The sequence below is a fragment of the Rana temporaria genome, chromosome 1 (assembly GCF_905171775.1).
Source record: "Rana temporaria chromosome 1, aRanTem1.1, whole genome shotgun sequence".
NCBI lineage: Eukaryota > Metazoa > Chordata > Amphibia > Anura > Ranidae > Rana > Rana temporaria.
The window spans coordinates 488,967,046-488,989,926 of NC_053489.1; the positions used below are offsets into that span (position 1 = coordinate 488,967,046).

The window sequence follows — 22,881 nt, forward strand, 5'->3', positions numbered from 1 at the left end:
CTTAATTTGTTTCTACCTAGCAAAAACAAACACTTTAATGGTAGAAGCACATTTATTTAGGTGTGAACTTCAAGTGTATGTCTGGGAAAAATGTATAAATAAAAAAACATCCTGAACATTACACTATGGGTTTTATTTACTAAAAGTGGAGAGTGAAAAATCTGGTACAGCTGTGCATAGAAACCAATCAGCTTCTAACTTTAGTTTGTTCAGTTAAAGGGTTTGTTAACCCACATTATTTGCTTTATCCAATATGCTCGGTCTCCTAATTATATGTCCCCATGTGTGTGTTGTATAAAAAAAAAATGCTGTATATACCTTAACTGTAATCAGTGGTCACGTTATGCGCCAGATCTCTCCTCTCCCTGTCTGACAGATACAGTGGGAGGGGATGATATTCCTCCACTGACGTGAGTCTGGAGGGGAGGAGGAGGGAGGAGGAGAGGTGGAAAGAGCCAGAGAGATCCGGCGCATCACGTGACCACTGATCAGCGCTCCCAGATAAGGTATATATGGCTTTTATTTATACAACAGAGACACACACACAGGGGGACATATCGTTAGGATACAGAGTAGATTATATAAAGTAGTCATGATTACCGTGGTAAGTTTACGGTGAGAAACTGACAGGATGAGCGTTTTTTTTTTTTAGGTGTTACAGGGGTCCGAATTGGGGGGTTAACATATGCTCTAAGCTTTGACCAAAAAATCTGGAAGCTAATTGGTTTCTATGCAAAGCTACACCAGATTTTGCATTCTCCAATTTTAGTAAATCAACCCCTATTTGTTATCCCATTACAACACTGCAAGAAAGATATTTGTTTATCTGCCATATGTTTGGATTAATAACGCAATGGGGTTCATTTACTAAAGACAAATAGACTGTGCACTTTGCAAGTTGCACTTATTTTCCCCAGAGCTTAGTGTTTTAAAGCTTCAATTTGTAAAGAATACCTGATTGGGTGCAAGGAAAAATAAAAAATAAACATTTTTGCTCGCACATGATTGGATGATGGCAATCAGCAGAGTTTCACCACATTCACTGAGCTCTGGGGGAAAATAAGTGCAACTGTCCTTGCAAAATATACAGTTTAATTGCCTTTAGTAAATCAACCCCAATGCCTTTGCAGTGTTATCAGCCCTGCCTGCTGTACTACAATTCTGCACCTATTTTGACCTATCGTCCTTACAAATCATAAATTTAAAGTTAACCATAAGTAATGGGCCTAGAATTATTGCTCTAACTCAAGCATGTGCGGCAATATGTAACATGTATAGCGCAACCAGCACTTTCATGCATAGGCACCCCTGGCGCACGTGTTTTCTTTTGTATGCATGTTTTTTTTTTTTTTTAGGGTGATTTAAGTTCTCTCCACTAAAGCTAGCAAAGTACAAATCATGCTTTATTAGCTTCTTCCCCAGCCACAGTGGGTGGGGAAAGTGAAAGTGAAACCCAGAAGATAAAGAGGAGCTCCAGGCCTCTTAAGAAAAAAAAAAAAAGTCAGCAGCTAAAAATACTCTGCTTTGCTACAAAGCGGGGCTTTGTTAATGGTAGGGAAGGAGGAGGGGGGCCGAATTTCTGGGTGACTTTGCTGTAGAGAAGACACCCAGAAGTGGGAGTGGGTACCTGTCAAAACCAGGAACTCCCCCCCCCCCCGAAAGGTGCTAAATGTGACACATCGCTCCTGGGTTCTTACTAGGTAGGGGAGATCACCGAACGGACATTCATTTGTTTCCCAGAGCTCCATTCTTACAGTAGGGATGTGATGGATTTTCTTTCCCTGTAAAGCATCCATCAGATCCCTTAGTAAAAACACCACACACAGTACACAAAAACACTGGTTAAGCACACATTTAACCCTTTGATCGCCCTAGATGTTTAACCACTCCCAAACCAGTGTCATTAGTATAGTGACAGTGCATATTTTTAGCACTGATCACTGGTTCCCACAAGTGTCAAAAGTGTCAGTTAGTGTTAGATTGTCTACCGCAATACAACAATCCTATAAGTCGCTGATTGCCGCCATTACTAGTATTAAAAAAAGAAATACAAATCCAATATATATCCCATTGTTTGTAGATGCTATAACATTTACCATTATTGGGATTTTTTGTACCAAAAACATGTAGCAGAATACATATTGGCCTAAATATTTGAAGAAATTCGATTTTTTTACATTTTTTATTAGGTGTGCTTTATAGCAGAAGGTAAAAAAAATTTTTTCAAAATCTTTGTTTCCTTTGTTTATATAGATGACGTGGCGACGTGCGTGGCCCTGGAAGTTCGATGCTTCCACGCATGCGTCGAATCAGTACGACGCATGCGAGGGATGGCGGTCGGTCAGACATGTCCGGTGAGTCTGTACAGATGACCGAACACGTCCGACGGACAGGTTTCCAGCGGACAGATTTCTTAGCATGCTAAGAAATATTTGTCCGCTGGAAACTGTCCGATCCGCCGGATAATTGTCCAGTCGGGCCTACACACGACTGGATCTGTCAGCTGAAACTGGTCCGTCGGACCAGTTTCAGCGGATAGATCCGGTCGTGTGTACGGGGCCTTAAAGTCACACAGTACCGTACAGCAAAATGGCCTGGTCATGAAAGGTGGTCAAATGGTTAAAGTGTGTAATGACCCGGATGGGGAGAAGAGGTCTAGGACCCCAGCTGCGCATGACGGCCATGTGAAAATAAGCTGGGCCCTACCTTACAAGTTGCAGGGCTGCAAGAAAGGGGTGAGTGGTGGAGAAATAAAGAGGTTGTAAACCTCTCTGTGAAAGTTGTACCTACAGTAAAGCCTATAATAAGGCTAACCTATAGTTACTGTAAATATCTCCTAAACGTGCGCCGTCCAGGAGATGTTTTCTGATGTCATCGGCGCATTCGCTGTGAAGAAACGGCCCCCCAGTGCCATTTTTTTCACAACCGAGTGCCGTGACTGGTGGCTCCCACGTGGGAGTGATGTCACGCCAGTCACAGAGTCAGAGTCTGCCCCCCCAGAAGGAAGAGGGGCGAACATGGATGTGGCCACTAGCAGGGACAGCATGGGTTTCGTTTGAAGGTAAGGGTCACATAATGTGCTAGTATGGAAGGAAGTTAGTAAAACCCATCAGGGTTTACTTCCTCTCTAAGTTCCACTTTAAGCACCATACGGTGAACCTTGGCACCCCAGATGTTTTGGAACTACATTTCCCATGATGCTCAACTACACTGAAGAGTGCATGAGCATCATGGGAAATGTAGTTCCAAAACATCTGGGGTGCCAAGGTTCACCATCACTGACTTCGGACATATTTGACAGCTGTTGAGGAAGGTGGGTACTCATTTTTTCCCCTAACAGTGGAATCGGTAGTGTCTGCAGTACTTCTATCATTCTCAGTAATTTAGTCAAGGTCATCACAATGGTATAGTGCAGAATATTTAGTATATAGAGAGTTTAATTTTCTGTAATTGTCCGTCTCCCTGTAGTGTAGATAGGAATTGCATGCTAAGTAATGTTTATTTACCATGTGTAGAACTACATGTGACTGCAGCTGCAACTTCCTGCGGACATGCCCCACCCAGCCAGATGTTTTTTTCACACATAAGAATATGTTCTTCACCGCCACGGCAACGTACGTCATTCCAGATAGCTGGAATCCTTCCAGATATTGGTATCTTCTTCGCTTCTCCTCTATTTCTGAAAAGACATAGAATGGAATTCAGCAATTATTTTATTAACATGTCATTCACATTTTCATGCAAATGACTTAATACAGAAACAACAATTTCACTAAAACTATATACCGGGCTAATTTGATAAGAAATTTTAAATTACTATACCCAGTGTTCAATAATCCATAGCAACCATTCATTTTCTGAACATTTTAATTGGTAAGACTGTTGCCTCGTACACATGGCCTAACTTTCAGAGAAAAAAAGTCAGACAGGCTTTTTTTCTTGCAAAGTACGGCAGTGTGTAGCCTCCATCTCATTATTTTCGTCGGAAGTCCGACAGACCTTAGAATCTGTTCTCTTTCTTTCCGTCGGACTTCCGACGGACTCACGGCAGACTTTTGCATGTTCAAAAGTCCGTCCGTGTGTACAAGGCATTAGGAGTATTAACTGAAAACTGAACTCTGGCCAAAAACATATTTTTGGTGATTTGCATTATAAAAACAAATGAATGCTAATGAAGTGTGCGCAATGTGCAGCCATTGCTGTGTTGCGTAAAACACTTTTTATCCCTCGTACAGTACAGTTAGCGCCGAACGTCCGGTGCTAGAACTTACAATTAAGCGGAGCTCCAGACGTAATTTTTTTTTCTTTAAAAGACCCCCGTCATGTTACTAACTTTTACAGTGTCTTAAAAAAGTATTCATACCCCTTGAAATTCTCCACATTTTGTCATGTTACAACCAAAAACGTTACTTTATTAAAAGTACTTTATTAGGATTTTATGTGATAGACCAACACAACGTGGCACATAATTGTGAAGTGGAAGGAAAATGATAAATGGTCCTCCAAATTTTTTACAAATAACTATGTGAAAAGTGTGGTGTGCATTTGTATTCAGCCCCTCTGAGTCAATACTTTGTAGAACCGCCTTTCTCTGCAATTACAGCTGCAAGTCTTTTTGGATATGTCTCTACCAGCTTTGCACATCTAGAGAATGACATTTCTGCCCATTCTTCTTTGCAAAATAGCTCAAGCTCTGTCAGATTGGATGGAGAGTGTCTGTGAACAACAATTTTCAAGTCCACAGATTCTCAATTGGATTTAGGTCTGGAATTTGACTGGGCCATTTTTAACACATGAATATGCTTTGATCTAAACCATTCTATTGTAGCTCTGATTGTATGCTTAGGGTTGTTATCCTGCTGGAAGGTGAACCTTTGCTCCATTCTCAAGTCTTTTGCAGACTCTAAGGCCCCATACACACGATAGAATTTATCCGCGAATACGGTCCAGCGGACCGTTTCCGCGGATAAATCCTCTCGTGGATTTCGGCAGATTTTCATGCGATGGTGTGTACACACCATCGCATTGAAATCCACGCTGAAATCCTCTGGCGATGACGTGTCGCGCCGTCGCCGCGATTATGACGCGGCGACGTGCGCGACGCTGTCATATAAGGAATTCCACGCATGCGTCAAATCATTATGACGCATGCGGGGGATCCCTTCGGACGGATGGATTCGGTGAGTCTGTACAGACCAGCGGATCCATCCGTTGGGATGGATTCCAGCAGATGGATTTGTTGTGCATGTCAGCGAATATCCGATCTGCTGGAATCCATCCCAGGGGAGATATATCCGCGGATAAAGATCCGCTGGCGTGTACACACCATAGGATCTATCCGCTGAAACCCATTTGCTGGGATTTATCTGCGGATGGATTCTATGGTGTGTATGGGGCCTCACAGGTTTTTTTCTAAGATTGCCCTGTATTTGGCTCCATCCATCTTCCCATCAACTCTGACCAGCTTCCCTGTCCCTGCTGAAGAAAAGCATTCTCACAACATGATGCTGCCACCACCATGTTTCACGATTGGGATGGTGTGTTCAGGGTGATGTGCAGTGTTAATTTTCTGCCACACATAGCGTTTTAGGCCAAAAAGTTCCATTTTGGTCTCATCTGTTCAGAGCGCCTTCTTCCACATGTTTGCTGTGTCCCCCACATGGCTTCTCGCAAACTGTAAATTGAACTGCTTATGCCTTTCTTTTAATAATGTCTTTCTTCTTGCCACTCTTCCATAAATGCCAGATTTGTGGAGTGCACAACTAATAGTTGTCCTGTGGACAGATTATCCCATCTGAGCTGTGGATCTCTGCAGATCCTCCAGAGTTACTATGGGCCTCTTGGCTGCTTCTCTGATTAATGCTCTCCTTGCCCGGCCTGTCAGTTTAGGTGGACGGCCATCTTGGTAGGTTTGTATTTGTGCCATACTCTTTCCATTCTCGGATGATGGATTGGATTGAACAGTGCTCTGTGAGATGTTCAAAGCTTGGGATATTTTATTATAACCTAACCCTGCTTTAAAGTTTTTCATAATTTTATCCCTGACCTGTCTGGTGTGTTCCTTGGTGTTCCTGATGCTGTTTGTTCACTAAGGTTTTCTAACAAACCTCTGAGGGCTTCACAGAACAGCTGTATTTATACTGAGATTAAATTACACACAGGTGGACTCTATTTACTAATTAGGTGACTTCTGAAGGCAATTAGTTCCATTAGACTTTAGTTAGGGATAATAGAGTAAAGGGGGCTGGATACAAATGCACACCACACTTTTCACATATTTATAAAAAAAAATGAAAACCATTTATCATTGTCCTTCCATTTCACAAACATGTGAAACTTTGTGTGGGTCTATCACATAAAATCCCAATAAAATACATTTATGTTTTTGGTTGTAACATGAAAAAATGGGTAAAATTTCAAGGGGCATGAATACTTTTTTCAAGGCACTGTATAAATGGTAATTCTATGCAAAGTTGCTGTAGTATTGCAGATTTCTTTTGCTAAAACTAACCTTTATATTCGATTGTCATCGCGTTCCAATCTTAACTGTGGGCATGTGAAGCCCACTAGTGTGTTCTTCCGGGATAAGGTTTTGCTGGTTACCCAGCATGCAACTCCCGATCTTGCTCATGCGCATAAAACACAAGATGCGGTGCGCGATTGTGTCTCTGGTTGGCAACAAGAATTTGTTAGCCCTTTTTATAAATAGCGCATAGCACGGCCTTGCATCGCATCATTTCCTGTTTGGAAATAACACAATGCTATGCGATGTCCACTGACTCCTGGGAATGATGACACACATCTCCCAGGAACTCAGGCGCCGCAGGATATGACTCACCTCATCGCGGCACCCTTAACAGGAAGAAAAAAACACTACACCATGGAAACCCGGGTACACAAAGCTAGAAAAAAAAAAAGAAGAACGTCCAATGTTGTTTTACTTTGCTGTATTGAAGCGGATGATGCAAAGATTTTTGTTTAGCTTGAAGTCGTTTATCAATTATAAAACAGTATTAACTATTCTATTATACAAAACAGAACACATTTACAGGTTTAATATTTTACTGTGACCATTTTACAGATTAAAACTACTAGTAATAATGCGTATTAGGAAAACACTAGCTGCATTTGTTTATTACTATGTACAAATCATGATTGTGGGAACACTGATAAAAGGCAACCATCATCTAAGTAAAGGGTGACCTTAGAGGAAAAAAGTCATGCATTTAGCGGCTTACAAGTTAGCAGCCAAAAGTACACATTAGATCATTTGTTTTGCCTTTGGCTTAAAAAGAACACTTGTTCTTTTAGTCCTCTCCTGTTTTAATAATTTTCTTTACTTGAACAAGCGTGAGATTTGAAGTGTAAAGTTAAGTGAAATGAAGTGCAAAGGTATGTCCATATATGTAAACATACGTCCTAGTTCACACGGGAGTCATGCTGTGCACATGGATTTTACTGCTACTAACTGGCTAATAAACAGCAACCATTCGGGAACTGTGCAATGTACAACTGGAAGGCACATGGGTCTTTTTTTACGTTTTTTAAAATGAAACATGTGTAATGTCTTTCAGTGCAAATCCTAGTCCTAGTCCTAGAAATTCAGACATAGGCCCGGATTCAAGAAGCAATTGCGCCTGTGTAACCATAGGTTACACAGCGCAATTGCTTACTTGCCCCGGCGTTACGAATGCTCCTGATTCAGGAACATCGTAACGCTGACTGCAGCCAAAAATCTGCGTGGCATAAGGCTCTTATGCAACGCATATCTTAGGCTGCATTCTTGCGATGGCCGCTAGGGGGCGCTCCCATTGTGCTCAGTGTATAGTATGCAAATTGCGTACGCAATTTACGTCGTTTCCATACGGTGTGTTTAGCGTAAGGCTGCCCCTTCTAATAGCAGGGGCAGCCAATGCTAAAGTATACTCGTCGTTCCCGCGTCGCGACGTTCGAATTTTACATAATTTGCGTAAGTGATTCTTGAATGGCGCTGGACGCCATTCACGTTCACTTTGAAGCAAATGACATCCTTGCGACGTCATTTGCCGCAATGCACGTCGGGAAAGTTTCCCGACGGAGCATGCGCTCTACGCTCGGCGCGGGAGCGTGCCTAATTTAAATGATTCCCGCCCCCTACGGGATCATTTACATTAGGCGCCCTTACGCAGGGCAAGTTTACACAGCGCACGCGCAATTTACGGAGCTACTGCTCCGTGAATCGCATGTAGCGCAGGAAATTTCCGGGGGCGCAGGGCAAAAACGCTGCCCTGCGCCTCCGTAACTAAGGGGCAAATCTACCTGAATCCGGGCCATAGTTGCAAAGAAATCTGCCTTGGTCAAGTAGGTCGCTAGTTGTGTGTCTGAATCAGATTCAAAGACCAGTGTTAAAATAAGGTTCTGCTTCAGTGCAATGTCACGCAGAACAGTTTGAGTGCTTTGCAGCCCACTGGTACAGAGAATGTATGCCTGAGCTTTTGCTGCAGTTCCCTTGCACCTGGTTTCCGCCATTTCTATCAGTGAGGGTATTTGCCTGTGGGATACTAATGAAACAGGGTGCAGAATTGGGGTAAGCTCTGTTGGCCATACTTATTCTGTGTATCACAGGCAAGCACTCAGTTCTGCACTCCTATTACCCGTATTCAGCCGACAGTGGGCTAAAATCTGCTGTCAGCTGACATCACTCAGCTGGTCCAGATTTTAGCGGGATCCTGACTTTAATGTCAGGATCTACTCAGATGCCTGACTAGAAGCTGGCTCAGCCTTTCAGTGTGCCACTGAGAGCCTGAGCCAGCCTCTCCCTCCCCCTGCACAGCCCAGAGCTCCAGTGAGCGTTGGAGGGGCAGAGCAGAGAGCCGGTGACTGACAGTCACCAGCTCTCTACGCGATGAAGACTGGGAACTGTGGTCTTTGATTGCTCAGTTTTCGGTCTTAGAGGTGATGGGGTACAGATTCAGCATCACAACATGGCTGCATTCACCTAGGTCAGGATGTGTGTTTGTTATTTTTAAATTATCCTTCTCTTTTAAGTCTCATACTTGCTATGAGGATTCGATAATGGACTGATAACAGACTGACCTTTCTTTCCTTTCCACATTGCTGATCCCCCATATGGGTCCAGGCTTTAGGGTCTGGGAACCATAGGAATGGACCACATTCCTGTACCTGCAGCTAACTACACACATTGTTCCAAGGTGAGTGAACAGTCTGCCACTACAGTGTGGGGTCCAGGTACAGTTCCCAAGGTATTACAGAGGTTGTACCAATCTGGATGCACTGCTTCTATCGTTAAAGCAGAAAGCAGTTATGAGCTTATTGAGTTGATTGAATAATTTAACGTAATTAAGAACTAGTTAAACATGGGAGCTTCTGCATAAGGAACAGAGGTCAACCATCTACATGATACTACCAGAGAACTGAGGTCTCGTGGGGTGGGGCAGAAATAAAGAAGTATGCCCAAGGGGGCATGACCAAATGCTTTGCCAGCATCCAATCCCCTGAAATGAGCAGCCTTTAACTCAGGGTCTATCTTTCCTGTGTCTTGTACTGTACAAGATAAGAGCTTTTCAAGTTATTATGGGTGATCAGAAACAGACAGGAAATTGTTTAGTAATTTGTAGAAGCATTTAAAGAAAACCTGTGCTGAGAGAAAGTTAGGGGCTGCCATTTCTGACCAGTTAATGAAAATGCTACTTGCCTGGCTTTCTCCAACCTCAGTTTTTCAGAGCCCATAACTTAAAATATGTGCGTAGAAAGTTAAAATTGCAATAAACTATTCCACCGAAATAGTAGTTAAAATATATATATATACTATATATACTATGCCTCAAATCCCCACTTTTCAATTACTTTCGTTAGACCTTCCTGCCTTCCTCCATCAATCTTCCCTGAACTTAATCCTGGGAGTGCATCCTGTGCACAGATGTGTCCAGCCATCACATGGGCAATAGATACAAAATACAAGACATACAGTATGTGCAGTATGTCCGAAGGCTGAATGCACACAGCACATGTGCAATACTGGCCACTGGTCTTTCTATGCTCTGGCACTGTCCAGCTGATGCATGTGCAATACTACACTTAGAAATCTAAGTGCAGTACTGTGTATGAAACAGCCAAACATAGCGCCAGCGACCTATACCATGTATAGTCCAGCCAGACTCTGCACCAGCAGCTTGTACTGTACACGTTAAAAAGCAGTGAAAACAACATATTAAATTACAGATCATTGAGAGAGTCCATAATGTTCATAAAATGAATGATAAAACACCACAACGTGTCCAAATAGGTGCTTCTATAGACGAGATACAAGGTGATCATGTGACAACGTCCACGGCGATATTCTCAGCAGCTCACCTCAATGTGTGGACCCCTGAATCAATCAGTGACACAGGCATTTCCCCCCACAAGGGTGTAACAGCTGAATCACTGGATATGCTAAACGCTGGAGAGAAGTATACTCTATTGATAATAAGATCCCCTGTATTCTGACCGCAAGCTCCGGTTCATTGGTACATGGAATAGAAGCAGCAGAATATAGGCCTCTCCATTTGATAAAATCATTTATTTTAATTAAAAAGTTGCACTTACAAGCATCGCACCGAACCCAGTGTCAGGTGACAAGGCAGAGGGTAAACAAACCCACGAGGATCAACGAGAAGACACGGGTGACATCACGCTATTCACATGGTTCCGTACGCGTTGCGTCCTAGGGCGCTGATGAAGTCCCGCACACTGGGATGCAACGCATTTGGAACCAAGTGACTAGCGTGACATCACCCCTGTCTTCTCATTGATCCTCGTGGGTTTGTTTACTATCTGCCTTGTCACCTGACACTGGGTTCAGTGCGATGCTTGTAAGTGAAACTTTTTTAAATCAAATAAATTATTTTATCAATCGTGGAGCACTATATTCTGCTGCTTCTATTCCATGTACCGATGAACCAGATCTTACGGTCAGAATACATGGGATCTTATTACCAATAGAGTGTATGGTACTTCTCTCCAGCGTTAAGCATATCCAGCTGTTACACCCTTGTGAGGGAAATGCCTGTGTGACTGATTGATTCAGGGGTCCACACATTGAGGTGAGCTGCTAGGAATATCACCGGTGGAGGTTGTCACATGATCACCTTGTATATCATCCATAGAAGCACTTATTTGTGTTATGACTGTTTTATCATTCATTTTAATGTGAACATTACGGACTCTCATTTATCTGTAATTTAATGTTTTTTTTGCACTGCACTGCTTTTTAACATTATTGTCATTTGGGGATTTGATAATTTGACCCTCAGTGTTCAGCTGCTGTAGCTAGGTTTTCAATTGCGCTGATTGATCTGTAATATATACTTGTACTGTATGCGCACTAAACATCAGTGGCCCCCGTTGCACCAGCCAGTAATAGTGCCAACAGCCTGTTCTGCAAATGCGCAAAGCCAATAGAAGCACAAGCGCCCCTACTTCATGTGCATCCCAGGAGCAAAGAACCAAGATGGGGGTGTGTGTACAGTCTCGGCCACTTTGGGGTGGCACTAGGGAAACACTAAAAGGTAAAGGGATCACCCTACAGACAGAAACTACACAGAGAAAACTTTCACAGGCTGTTTATTCTGTAGACCAGTGGTCATCATCCCTGTCCTCAGGGCCCACTAACAGGCCACTTTTGTAAGATAAGTGAAATACATGACAGGTGATATCATTTGCTCCTCAGTGATTGCAGTATTCTAGTCTGCATCTCCCCAAGGTAATACATAAAACCTGGCCTGTTAGTGGGCCCTGAGGACAGGGTTGTTGACCACTGCTGTAGACCAGTGGTCATCAACCCTGCCCTACAGGGCCCACTAACAGGCCAGGTTTGCAAGATAACTGAAATACATCACAGGTGATATCATTTGCTGCTCAGTGATTGTTGTATTCTAGACTGCATCTCCCCAAGGTAATACATAAAACCTGGCCTGTTAGTGGGCCCTGTAGGGCAGGGTTGATGACCACTGCTGTAGATGATGACATCAGGTATGCAGCTACATTTATTCTTTTATTTTTTTCAAGGAGGGATTATTATCACTTTAGGTAACAGTAAAGTCAAAATTCCCAATTTGCCTATTTGTTATGAGTCAAAGTATTGTAGCCTTTGGATCAGCAGAACAGCCAGGCAACCAGCACTTTCAATAGAAAAGGTCAGAAATGGCAGCCTACATATTTTCACAGTACAGCAGGTACCCTTTAGAATAGTCACTATTGCATACACAATTTATAGAAACACTTACCCATATTCAAGCTGACGACATACGACAGAGGCATCATTATCATCCCACTGGCTGCTGCATATGGTTCCCCAGGCACCATTCACATAGACTTCCACTACGTTTCCCTCTGACTCGCTTTTCTGGTTCCCTCGTAGACGCACTGACCCTGTTAATTGTTAAAAATGCATTTAGATGATGTAGTATGGCTAAATAAATGGCATCCTACTGAGTTTAGAAATGTATGTATTCCCCTGATGCTGACAATCTGCTTGAGGGTAAAGACTCTATTCACATCACAGTTAATTTGAAAGGCACAGACATAAATTGTAAGGTCATCAGAAATATTTGAAAAGGAATGTTTTCTAAATGTAAGGATGTAATAGAGTGCATTTTATATCTAGGTCTGATATTATTAAACACAAAGGCTTTGTTAGCATTGCAAAATATATCTCTTTATCATACTGTACAAACGTTTATAGCTGCAGTGAACGAGCAGAGTTTATGTGTCCTTGATTCTTTAAGGCTCCATGCACACTAGGAGCAGAAAAAACGTCAACGTTTTTAGCTTGAAAAACGTGGCATAAAAGACGCAAAATGAAAGCATATTGTACAAAGTTTAGGCGAGTCTATGAGAGTTTAGTTTATAGGCGTTTTTTGCACTACACTCCCCTCTGCAAAAGTTTTTAGGCTCCATGCACACTGGACTTAAAAAACGTTGATTCTACAGGCGTTTGACATTTTTTTCTCCTGCCTCTAGAAGCACTTCTATTGTGCTCTATGTGTCTTTGCACATTATTGACTGCTACAGGCGTTTTCTGTCAGGGACGTTCAGAAGCAGGAAAAAAAAACCTTCTCTATCGCGTTTCCTGGAGGAGTTTAGGAGCTGTAAAAACGTCAGTCTCTCCTAAACTCCTCTTATCTCTTCTGAACGTCAAGTGCCAACGTTTTTTTAGGACAATAGAAGTGCTTCTAGAGGCAGGAGAAAAAAACGTCAAACGCCTGTAGAATCAACGTTTTTTAAGTCCAGTGTGCATGGAGCCTTAGGCCCAGATTCACGTAGGAGATACGACGGCGTATCTCCAGATACGCCGTCGTATCTCTGAGCGTGAGGCGTCATATCTTGGCGCCTGATTCAAAGAATCAGATACGTCAGAATTTGTATAAGATACGACCAGCGTAAGTCTCCTACGCCGTCATATCTTAACTGCATATTTATGCTGGCCGCTAGGGGCGTGTACGCTGATTTACGCTTAGAAATATGTAAATGAGCTAGATACGCCTATTCACGAACGTAGGCCCGGCCGTCGCAGTACAGATACGCTGTTCACGTAAGGCTTTTTCCGGCGTAAAATACCTGCTCTATGAGGCGTAGATGAGGCGTACCAATGTTAAGTATGGACGTCGGGCCAGCGTCGAATTTCCCGTCGATTACGTCGTTCGCGAATAGGGCTGTGCATAATTTACGTTCCAGTCGAAAGCATTGGCTTTTTGCGGGTTAATTTGGAGCATGCGCACTGGGATACTTTCACGGACGGTGCATGCACCGTTCGGAGAAAGCGTCATTTACGTGGGGTCACAATACATTTACATAATACACGCCCACATCTTCCACATTTGAATTAAGCGGGCTTACACCGGCCTATTTACGCTACGCCGCCGCAATTTTGCTTTGAGAATACTGCACTTGCCTGTCAAAGTTGCGGAGGCGTAACGTAAATAGGATACATTACGCCCCCACAAAGATGTGCTCTCCTATGTGAATCTGGGCCCTACTGTTCAGCCAGAAGCCTGTGAGCAGGGAGGTGACACCACTGTATTCTTTAACTCTGCCAGAGAAAGTGTTGTCACTGTCCAGGTTGTGCTGTCTTGCAGATGTGTGTGGATCACAAAAGTAGTTGGACAATATCACAAATTCTTTGACCGATAAAAAACAGTTCAACTGTGTATTTAGCTGTTCTTAGTGCTCAGCTTCAAAGCCTAGCTCAGGCACTAATAATAAAAATTGCTGGCTCCATGCTAAAAAAAAAAAAAATTGATTGCTCCTTTCTTGAAAAGGATGGGTTAGCAAACAGTAATACTGATCTTACTTCTCTGCCCTGTAATATTCTTCCTTCTGGTTCCAGTTCTGATGACCGGTCTGCAGATCCAACTAGTATAATTGCCTCCCCTCATGCCAGCATCACTATACCTGTACTGTAATCAGTGCTGGACCAGTGGCCACATTATGACAATGAGAAGTGGACACTAGTAGGAGTGCCTGCCCACATTCTAGCGCTAAAAGAGCAGAGAACTGGACCGCCTGCTTTGGCACCATGGAGTCCAGTCAGTATTTCTGTGTCTAGACTAAAAATACCTTAGAATATAACAAAAACTACAGTGTATATACAGTCCCTGATAAAAGTCTTGTTGCTTCTCTATTTTGTAGAAACTCCTGCTATTAACCTTACTTTTAATTAATCAATTGGTGTTAGAAATAGCTCATATGAAAAGCTAAAGCCCTCCCAAATGATGTTTAATGCACTGAAATAAATTTATTGCACTGAAAAAAGATTTATCATTTAATCAAGACAGAAAGGTCACATTTTGGCAAAAGACAAAAGTTTTGTCGCCTATACAGAAATTGAACAACTTTACTGAAAATCCAAAAATATGTCAGTAAATTAAGTAGTGGTGCTGTGAGATGCAAATGTAATATCTTGTATGACTTCTATGAGCTTAAAGGACAGCATCTATGCGGTTTGGCAAGGATTCATACAATTTATTGATGAAGTCATCAGGAATAGCAAAGAAAACAGTCTTGCATGCCTCCCAGAGTTCATCAATATTCTTTGGTTTCATCTACCATGCTTCCTCTTTCATCCTACACCACATACTGTATGCTCAATGATGTTCATGTCTGGTGACTGGGCTGGCCAATCCTGGAGCATCTTGATCTTCTTCGCCTTAAGGAACTTTGATGTGGAGATGGAAGTATGCGATGGAGCACCATCGTGCTGCAAAATTTGGCCTTTTTTATGGTTGGGAATATAAGAGGTAGCTAAGATTTCTTGGTATTTTAGACAATTGATGTTGCCTTCCACCCTGCAGATCCCTCACACACCCCCATACTGGATGTAACCACAGACCATGATTTTGCCTCCACCAAACTTTACTGTTTTCTGGGTAAATCTCGGCTCCATGCGGGTTCCAGTAGATCTCCTGCAATATTTGCGGCGACTGTGGTGTAATTCAACAGAAGATACATCTGAAAAATCCACCTTCTGCCACTTTTCCAGAGTCCATCCTTTTAGCAGGATGTGGCCCTTGGCAAATGCCACACGGTTTTTCAATTGTCTTTTATTTAGTGCTGGCTTATGGGCACTGATTCGACCATGGAGGCCATTTCGAGACAGAATCCGACAAACTGTTCTGGTTGACACAGGGACTTCAGGTGACCAGGTCTCGTGGAGCTCTGCTGCAGTGGAAAATGGTCTGGCCTTGGATTTTGGAGCCAACAAACGGTCCTCTCGAGCAGTTGTCTTGCGGAGTCGGCCTGACCTGGCCTTGTCCAAAACGTCTCCAGTCTCTTCAAATCTTTTTTTTATCCTCTGAACTTGACGGTGAGACACATTGAAGGTGTCTGCCACATCAGCAGTGGATCTGGTCTTCAGCCTCTTGATAATCAACACTTTAGTCTCCGGGTGAATCTTAGGCCTATTTGCAGAGGTCTAGTTGCAGTTGAGAAGGTCTAGTGTACTGGTGTTCTTTTTATACACACCTGAGACCTAATTGATCCATTATTAGTCACAGGTGAAGCTCATATAACAAGGCGCCAACACTTATGTCTTGGCAAAAATTGACTCAATGGGCTTTACCAAGCTGTGAATATTAGAATACTTTTTGGCAGTTTTGTTTTGCACTGAAACATTATTACAAAAGCTGTTGGGATAAAAATGACCCATTTCTTGTAACAAAATCGTGATTAGAAATATATTTTAGCGGAACTTCACGTCAATTTGTACACAAGCGACAAGACTTTTGTCAGGTACTGTATATATATATAAATATATATATATATATATATATATATATATATATAAATATATATATATATATATATATATATATATATATATAAAACGATATATATATATGTATATCTATTTACACAAAAGTGAGTACAAACCCTCACATTTTTGTAAGTATTTTACTATATCTTCTTTATGTGACATCACTGAAGAAATTATACTTTGCTACAATGTAAAGTAGTGAGTGTACAGCTTGTATACCAGTGTAAATTTGCTGTCTGCTCAAAATAACTCAACACACAGCCATTAATGTCTAAACCTCTGGCAACAAAAGTGAGTACACCCCTAAATGAAAATGTCCAAATTGGGACCAAAGTGTCAACATTTTGTGTGACCACCATTATTTTCCAGCACTGCCTTAACCCTCTTGGGCATGGAGATCACCAGAGCTTCATGGGTTGCCACAGGAGTCCTCTTTCACGCCTCCATGATGATATCACGGAGCTGGTGGATGTTAGAGACCTTGCGCTCCTCCACCTTCCATTTGAGGATGCCCCATAGATGCTCAATAGGGTTTAGGTCTGGAGACTTGCTTGGCCAGTCCATCACCTTTACCCTCAGCTTCTTTAGCAAGGCAGTGGTTGTCTTGGAGGTGTGTTTGGAGTCGTATTCATGTTGGAATACTGCCCTGCGGTCCAGTCTCCTAAGGGAGGGGATCATGCTCTGCTTCAGTATGTCACAGTACATGTTGGCATTCATGGTTCCCTCAATGAACTGTAGCTCCCCAGTGCCCACAGCACTCATGCAACCCCAGAACAGGACACTCCCACCACCATGCTTGACTGTCTTGTCTTTGTACTCCTCACCTGGTTTTCCCCACACACGGTTGACACCATCTGAACACCAGCAGGCTGACCCCCCACCTCTGTAGCAATGTTGGCAGCATTCATATGTCTATTTTCCAAAGACAACCTCTGGATATGAGGCTGAGCATGTGCACTCAACTTCTTTGGTCAACCATGGCGAGGCCTGTTCTGAGTGGAACCTGTCCTGTTAAACTGCTGTATGATCTTGGCCATTCAAGGTCTTGGAAATCTTCTTATAGCCTAGGACACCTTTATGTAGAGCAACAATTCTTTTTTTCAGATCCTCAGAGAGTTCTTTGCCATGAGGTGCCATGTTAAACTTCCAGTAACCAGTAAGAGAGGGTGAGAGTGATAACACCAAATTTAACACGTGCTCCCTATTCACACCTGAGACCTTGTAACACTAATGGGTCACATGACACTGAGGAGGGAAAATGGCTAATTGGGCCCAATTTGGACATTTTTACTTAGGGGTGTACTCACTTTTGTTGCCAGCAATTTAGACATTAATAACTGTGTGTTGAGTTATTTTGAGGGGACAGCAAATGTACACTGTTATATAAGCTGAACACTTACTACTTTACATTGTAGCAAAGTGTAATTTCTTCAGTGTTGTCACATGAAAAGATATAATAAAAAAATTACAAAAATGTGAGGGGTGTACTCACTTTGTGAGATAATGTGTTTGTGTGTATGTATATATATATATATATATATATATATATATATATATATATATATATATATATATATATATATACAGACTGTATATAATAAAATATATAATATAATAATAAAAAAAAAAACTATGTTCTCCATTAGTAGGGATGGGGGTTAATATTTATGGCATGAGTTAGACTTTAAAGTAATACTGTTAACTGGAATACTGAATAGAAATGAAATGCAAGCTTGCAAGAATCTTCACTAGTGATAAACAAACGGTTTCACAAATCAGATTACATTACATACGCTTTAATTTGTCTGCATATATGCATAAAGGTTTTTTAAATGTACAGAATTCTACAAAGTTCATTGAGTGTATTCATGAATGATCACTTAGACTGGCCATTTACAGCTCACATTTCATCCGTCAGTGCTACCCAGGGCCAAAATTCATGCCCTGAATGACCCTGTCATACTATTTGGCTCGTCAAACGCCAATAGAAAAATCAAGGAGCCAGGTGTAAAACTGTCGGCTGAACAGCTATTGCATCCTATAAAAAACTGTCACATTTTCAGGTATCTAGACAGCTTCAGGTACTGTGATTGTCTGAATACAATAGCTGGCTAGAGAAATCTATTAGATCTCATTTATTCAGCCTACAGGCTGAATAAGAGAAATCTATGCATATTGTATATAACTATCCTTAGTAAAATATACAGCACATTTACTTGGTCTTCTAGATTTCTGAAGGGCATTATTCTTTACAAGTCAGACAGATCTGCACACAAATATTAAGGAAGATCAAAAATCATTTTTTTTTTATCTTATTATCATTACAGGACGGCACAGTGGTGTAGTGGATATCCCTTTCGCCTAGCAGTAAAAAGGGTCACTGGTTTGAATCTCAACCATGACACTACCTGCTTGGAGTTTGCATGTTCTCTCTGTGCCTACGTGGGTTTCCGGCGGGTACTCCGGTTTCCTCCCACACTCCAAAGACATGCTGGTAGGTTAATTGAATCTTGTCTAAATTGGCCCTAGTATTTGTATGTATGAATGTGAGTTAGGGACCTTAGATTGTAAGCTCCTTGAGTGTAGGGACTGATGTGAATGTACAATGTATACAGTATGTAAAAGCGCTGCATAAACTGGTGGCGCTATATAAGTACCTGAAATAAATAACAATTAAATTACTCTTTACATCTCTTTGTCAGATAGGATTTGCTTATGATAAGCTCATGGAAGTAATGTTGTTTTAAATATGAGCAATTTCTTTGCCTCCATCAGTAATCAGCCTAATAAAACAATGCGTTACCTCGCACAGAATGATGCTTATAAATATTCATGTGTTGACTGTTTAAAAATTAGTTTAATCCATTCCTTGAACAAAGGAGTAACAACACATTCAAATAAATCCTCCACTGCAGATTGCCTTAGGTGGTTTCAAATGTATAACTAGCTTTAATAATCAAGTTTTACACTTATTTGAACACAACAGCTGTTTATCAGGAAATTGCATATTTTTGGATCAATAATAAGTCCGAAAATTGCCCTCAGAAATCTGGCAGCGCTTCACATATTTTTGTTGTTAGAAGGAAATGACCAAAGTTCTGAAACTGACAGAAAAACAAATCATTTGAAGTGTAGCACAGTTTATTGATTAAGTCATCTTTTATATCAAGCCATTGTAGAGAGCAGAAAGCCTTTCTATATCAATAGGACCATAAAAAATACATTAATGTTGCAGATTAATGTACCTCTATGTGGGATTTTATATTTTTATCCCCTGTAACTTTTAGTTCTCACTTGTTGTTTTGTAAAGTTCATTGGAAGTGCATTTATATCATTTTGTGGTAAGTTTGATTTTTTTTTTTGTTTTTGTTTGATGGTTTATTCATTTTTACAGAAAACTCTGCTGATATAGATGACCTAGAGGCCATCATTCAATTAACAGGGCAGTAAGTTTGGGAATATCCCGTCCTATTCAAAGTATGTTGGCTGGAAATAGCTTTTGCAATTTAAAAGGATTTTCCACTTTCACAAAGTGAAAGACTCTCCCGTTTGTACCCCTATGAGGGTCGGCAGAATGCTGCACTGCTTGGGTTCCATCTGTTCTTAGTCGTTTAAGTGGCAGCAGCTTTCAATGAGCTTCCGAGGACAGAGCTACTTTGTGCCAAAAAAAATGAAAGCCTCGGAGCTCTTGTTGAAATGACTTAGGAAAGCAGATTGAAGAAGTCTAGGGTTAAGGTGAAACTGCAGCACCACTTTAATATTGCATCAAAAATGTGTCTGAAAAGAAAAGTATCTTTCTTGCCTGAAACAAGTCAGACTAATCATTTTCCTAAAATGTGCAATAAATTTTTTAGCTAGAGTCTTATTTCATGCACAGGGCTATAAAAACATAATAAACCTTTAATTCACAGTAAAAGCAGCACAGTATATTACTATCCGTGGTACAGCCTGCTAGAGTACTATAATGGTAATAATAACACAAATCATAGGAGTTTAATATTGTTAGTCAAACCCTACTAACTACTTCACTTTAAATCAGCGCATCTTCACATTAGTCACTATAATAGGGCTGGTGCCTAAAGCGGCAGTAAACCACAGTTAAAAAATTAAAAAAATCCCCTGTGTTGTGGAAATTTTATTATATTGACTTATGTGGACATTTTATTCTAAGGTGTGTGTTTTATAGATTGTCATCTGTCTCCCTGTGTCTGATTTAACCGAGGAGCGCTCTAGCAGAGCGCACTTGGGTTGAATCAGGACCAGCGGTAAAACCATCAGTATGAAAACCTTCTCATGGGCTTGGAGACGTGTTGTCGGTGTGTTCCCAGTTTGTAAGTATCAAGCGCAATGTGCTGGGCTTCTTGCCTTTAAATGTCTATGCACATTAAAGAAGCAAAGTCTGCATAACGAGAGTAGCATATTAATTCTCTGTTGTGGTTACGTTATCGCTTTTGGATACATATCTGCTTTTATAAGAGGACATTGATATCTGCCTTGTTGGTACACTTGTACCTTATATTGACAACAGCAGTTGCAATGTCCCCGCAGATCGCCTCAAGTCTGTAAGAACAAATAGAATGATCTTACTAGATACTGGATATGCTGAGCACTGAGCAGTATTGAATAGGCTCCATGCTGACCAAGATGGTGGATGTGAATGCATGTGGCTGGGTGGGGGGCAGTGTACATGCCTCAAGTGGGTGAGACATGTGCACTTCTCCCCTCCCACTCCTACGGATGCCCTCCCATTTACTGTTGTAATTTCCTGTGTTATCATTTCCTGTGTTGTCATTTCACATGGAGGAAGTGATTGGCTGTTGGGGCCATGAATTCCTGTTTGTCATTCCTTTTGTTGCCCATGAATGAAAACAAGGTGGCTGTGCTTGGGAGAGGCAGGCAGTCGAGCTGTGGAGCTAATGATGTAAGGATTGGGGTCATGTCTGTGGTATTTATACGGGAAACAGGAGTTAACCAAGATGCATTATACCAAGAATCTGAAAGGACGATGTGTTAGCGCAGGAGACATGGATTATGTGCAGCGTAGAGTGGAATTTTCATGACACCTGCAAGGCAATGTCATAATGTTCCAGTATGCATCACATGCTAGCACATTATGAAAGACTTACCTTAAAGTGTTTGTTACCCTAAAAAATAAAATAATGGGTCCTGTTCCTTTAAAGCATGAATAACAGCACAGTGTTTGTGCTGTGTAATTTGGCCCTTCAATCACCTAAAAAACCTGTCTGATCTTGCCTGGTTCTGCCTTCTCCCCTGTATATCATGGCTGCTGAGCCCTGACACTGTGGTCAGTTTACGTGCCTCTGTCAACTGCAGCCTGCTATCTGCTCTTGTGTGCCTCTCTCTGTTCTCCTCCCCCCTCTCCTCCCCATGGCTACAAAACGACGTGATCTTTATATCATCCCCATTGTTAGATAATAACCTGTGTCCTAGTGTTTGTGCTTTATTAATTAAAAAAAGCTGATTTCTACCTGATCTCACATCGCCTTCCAGTGCTCAGATGACTCCCAACTCTCTCCTCCCCGGCTGACGCCAGAGGGGGTTCTCGGCCCTGCATACTGGAGCTGTCAGACAGGGAGAGGAGAAAACCAGGAATCACGTGAGCACCGGGAGGTGCTGTGAAATCAGGTAGATTTTTTTTATAAAGCACAAACACTATAACAAAGGTTGTCATCTATCAATTGGGATGATAACAACCACTTTAAAACAATGTCCTCCAGCGTTGCGCTGTTACCGCTGAGAGGGCTTCCATATTCACCTGGTCTTCCTTCCGAGTTCGCAGCCTCCAGCTACATGAGTGTCCGGCGGCACGATGACGTCTGTCGCGGCCAGGAGCCGCCGCTTACGGCACGGCTCTGAAAGTCTGGCAAGTTTAGGAGATATCCACAGTAACTATAGTAAGCCTTATTACAGGCTTACCTGTAGGTAAAAGATGAAAAAGTGTGTTTATTTCCACTTTTATCACTTTATCCGGGAAACCCTACAATGGCGATAAATAACCTGGTGCCACCTCTCATTTGACCCATCTTTACATTCCTTGCTCCAACCCACTTATCACGTTGTTCTGTCAAACCTTTGACATCAGTACCCCCTTTTTTGGGAAAAACAACAACTTTCTTTTTTTTAAGACTTCATTGACACATAAAAAACACAGTAGTATTTAATCATGGATCTGAAAGCAGTTTCCTTGTTTTCAATGGAGCCATTCACACAGGTACGTAAACATGAGCTGCTTTTGCGTAACACAGAATCCAAAAATCGCCATCTAAAAACATGTGCTTTAGGCACTTACGTGTATAAACGCATGTATAAGCATTTGTTAGTGCATAGATTAAGTCTAAACAAAGGAGAAAAATTATTTATCATGAAAACAAGTGATGTACACATATGCATCTTTACGTGTTTAAACACATCTATACGGTAGTATTGTACTGATCATTACGCAAAAACTTTTCTCCTAGAACACACATGTAATAACATCAAAAATCTTAATAATAATACAACTACAGTATATCACAATGTAGTTTCAAACAAGTAGTGGGTGAAAATATTTGGTTACATAGAATGAG

The 22,881-nt window shown here is 41.6% G+C and overlaps 1 protein-coding gene across 1 annotated transcript in view; it reads right to left on the reverse strand.

Annotated features, from left to right (window-relative positions):
* Positions 1–22,881, reverse strand: part of PRSS12 (serine protease 12) — a 227,433-nt gene that overhangs the window by 142,685 nt on the left and 61,867 nt on the right. Inside the window, exons 2-3 of the mRNA XM_040330091.1 lie at positions 12,267–12,411; positions 3,507–3,679 (exon numbers count right to left, since the gene is read on the reverse strand). Coding sequence (XP_040186025.1) covers positions 3,507–3,679; positions 12,267–12,411 — 318 coding nt within the window. The remainder of the gene's footprint in view (positions 1–3,506; positions 3,680–12,266; positions 12,412–22,881) is intronic.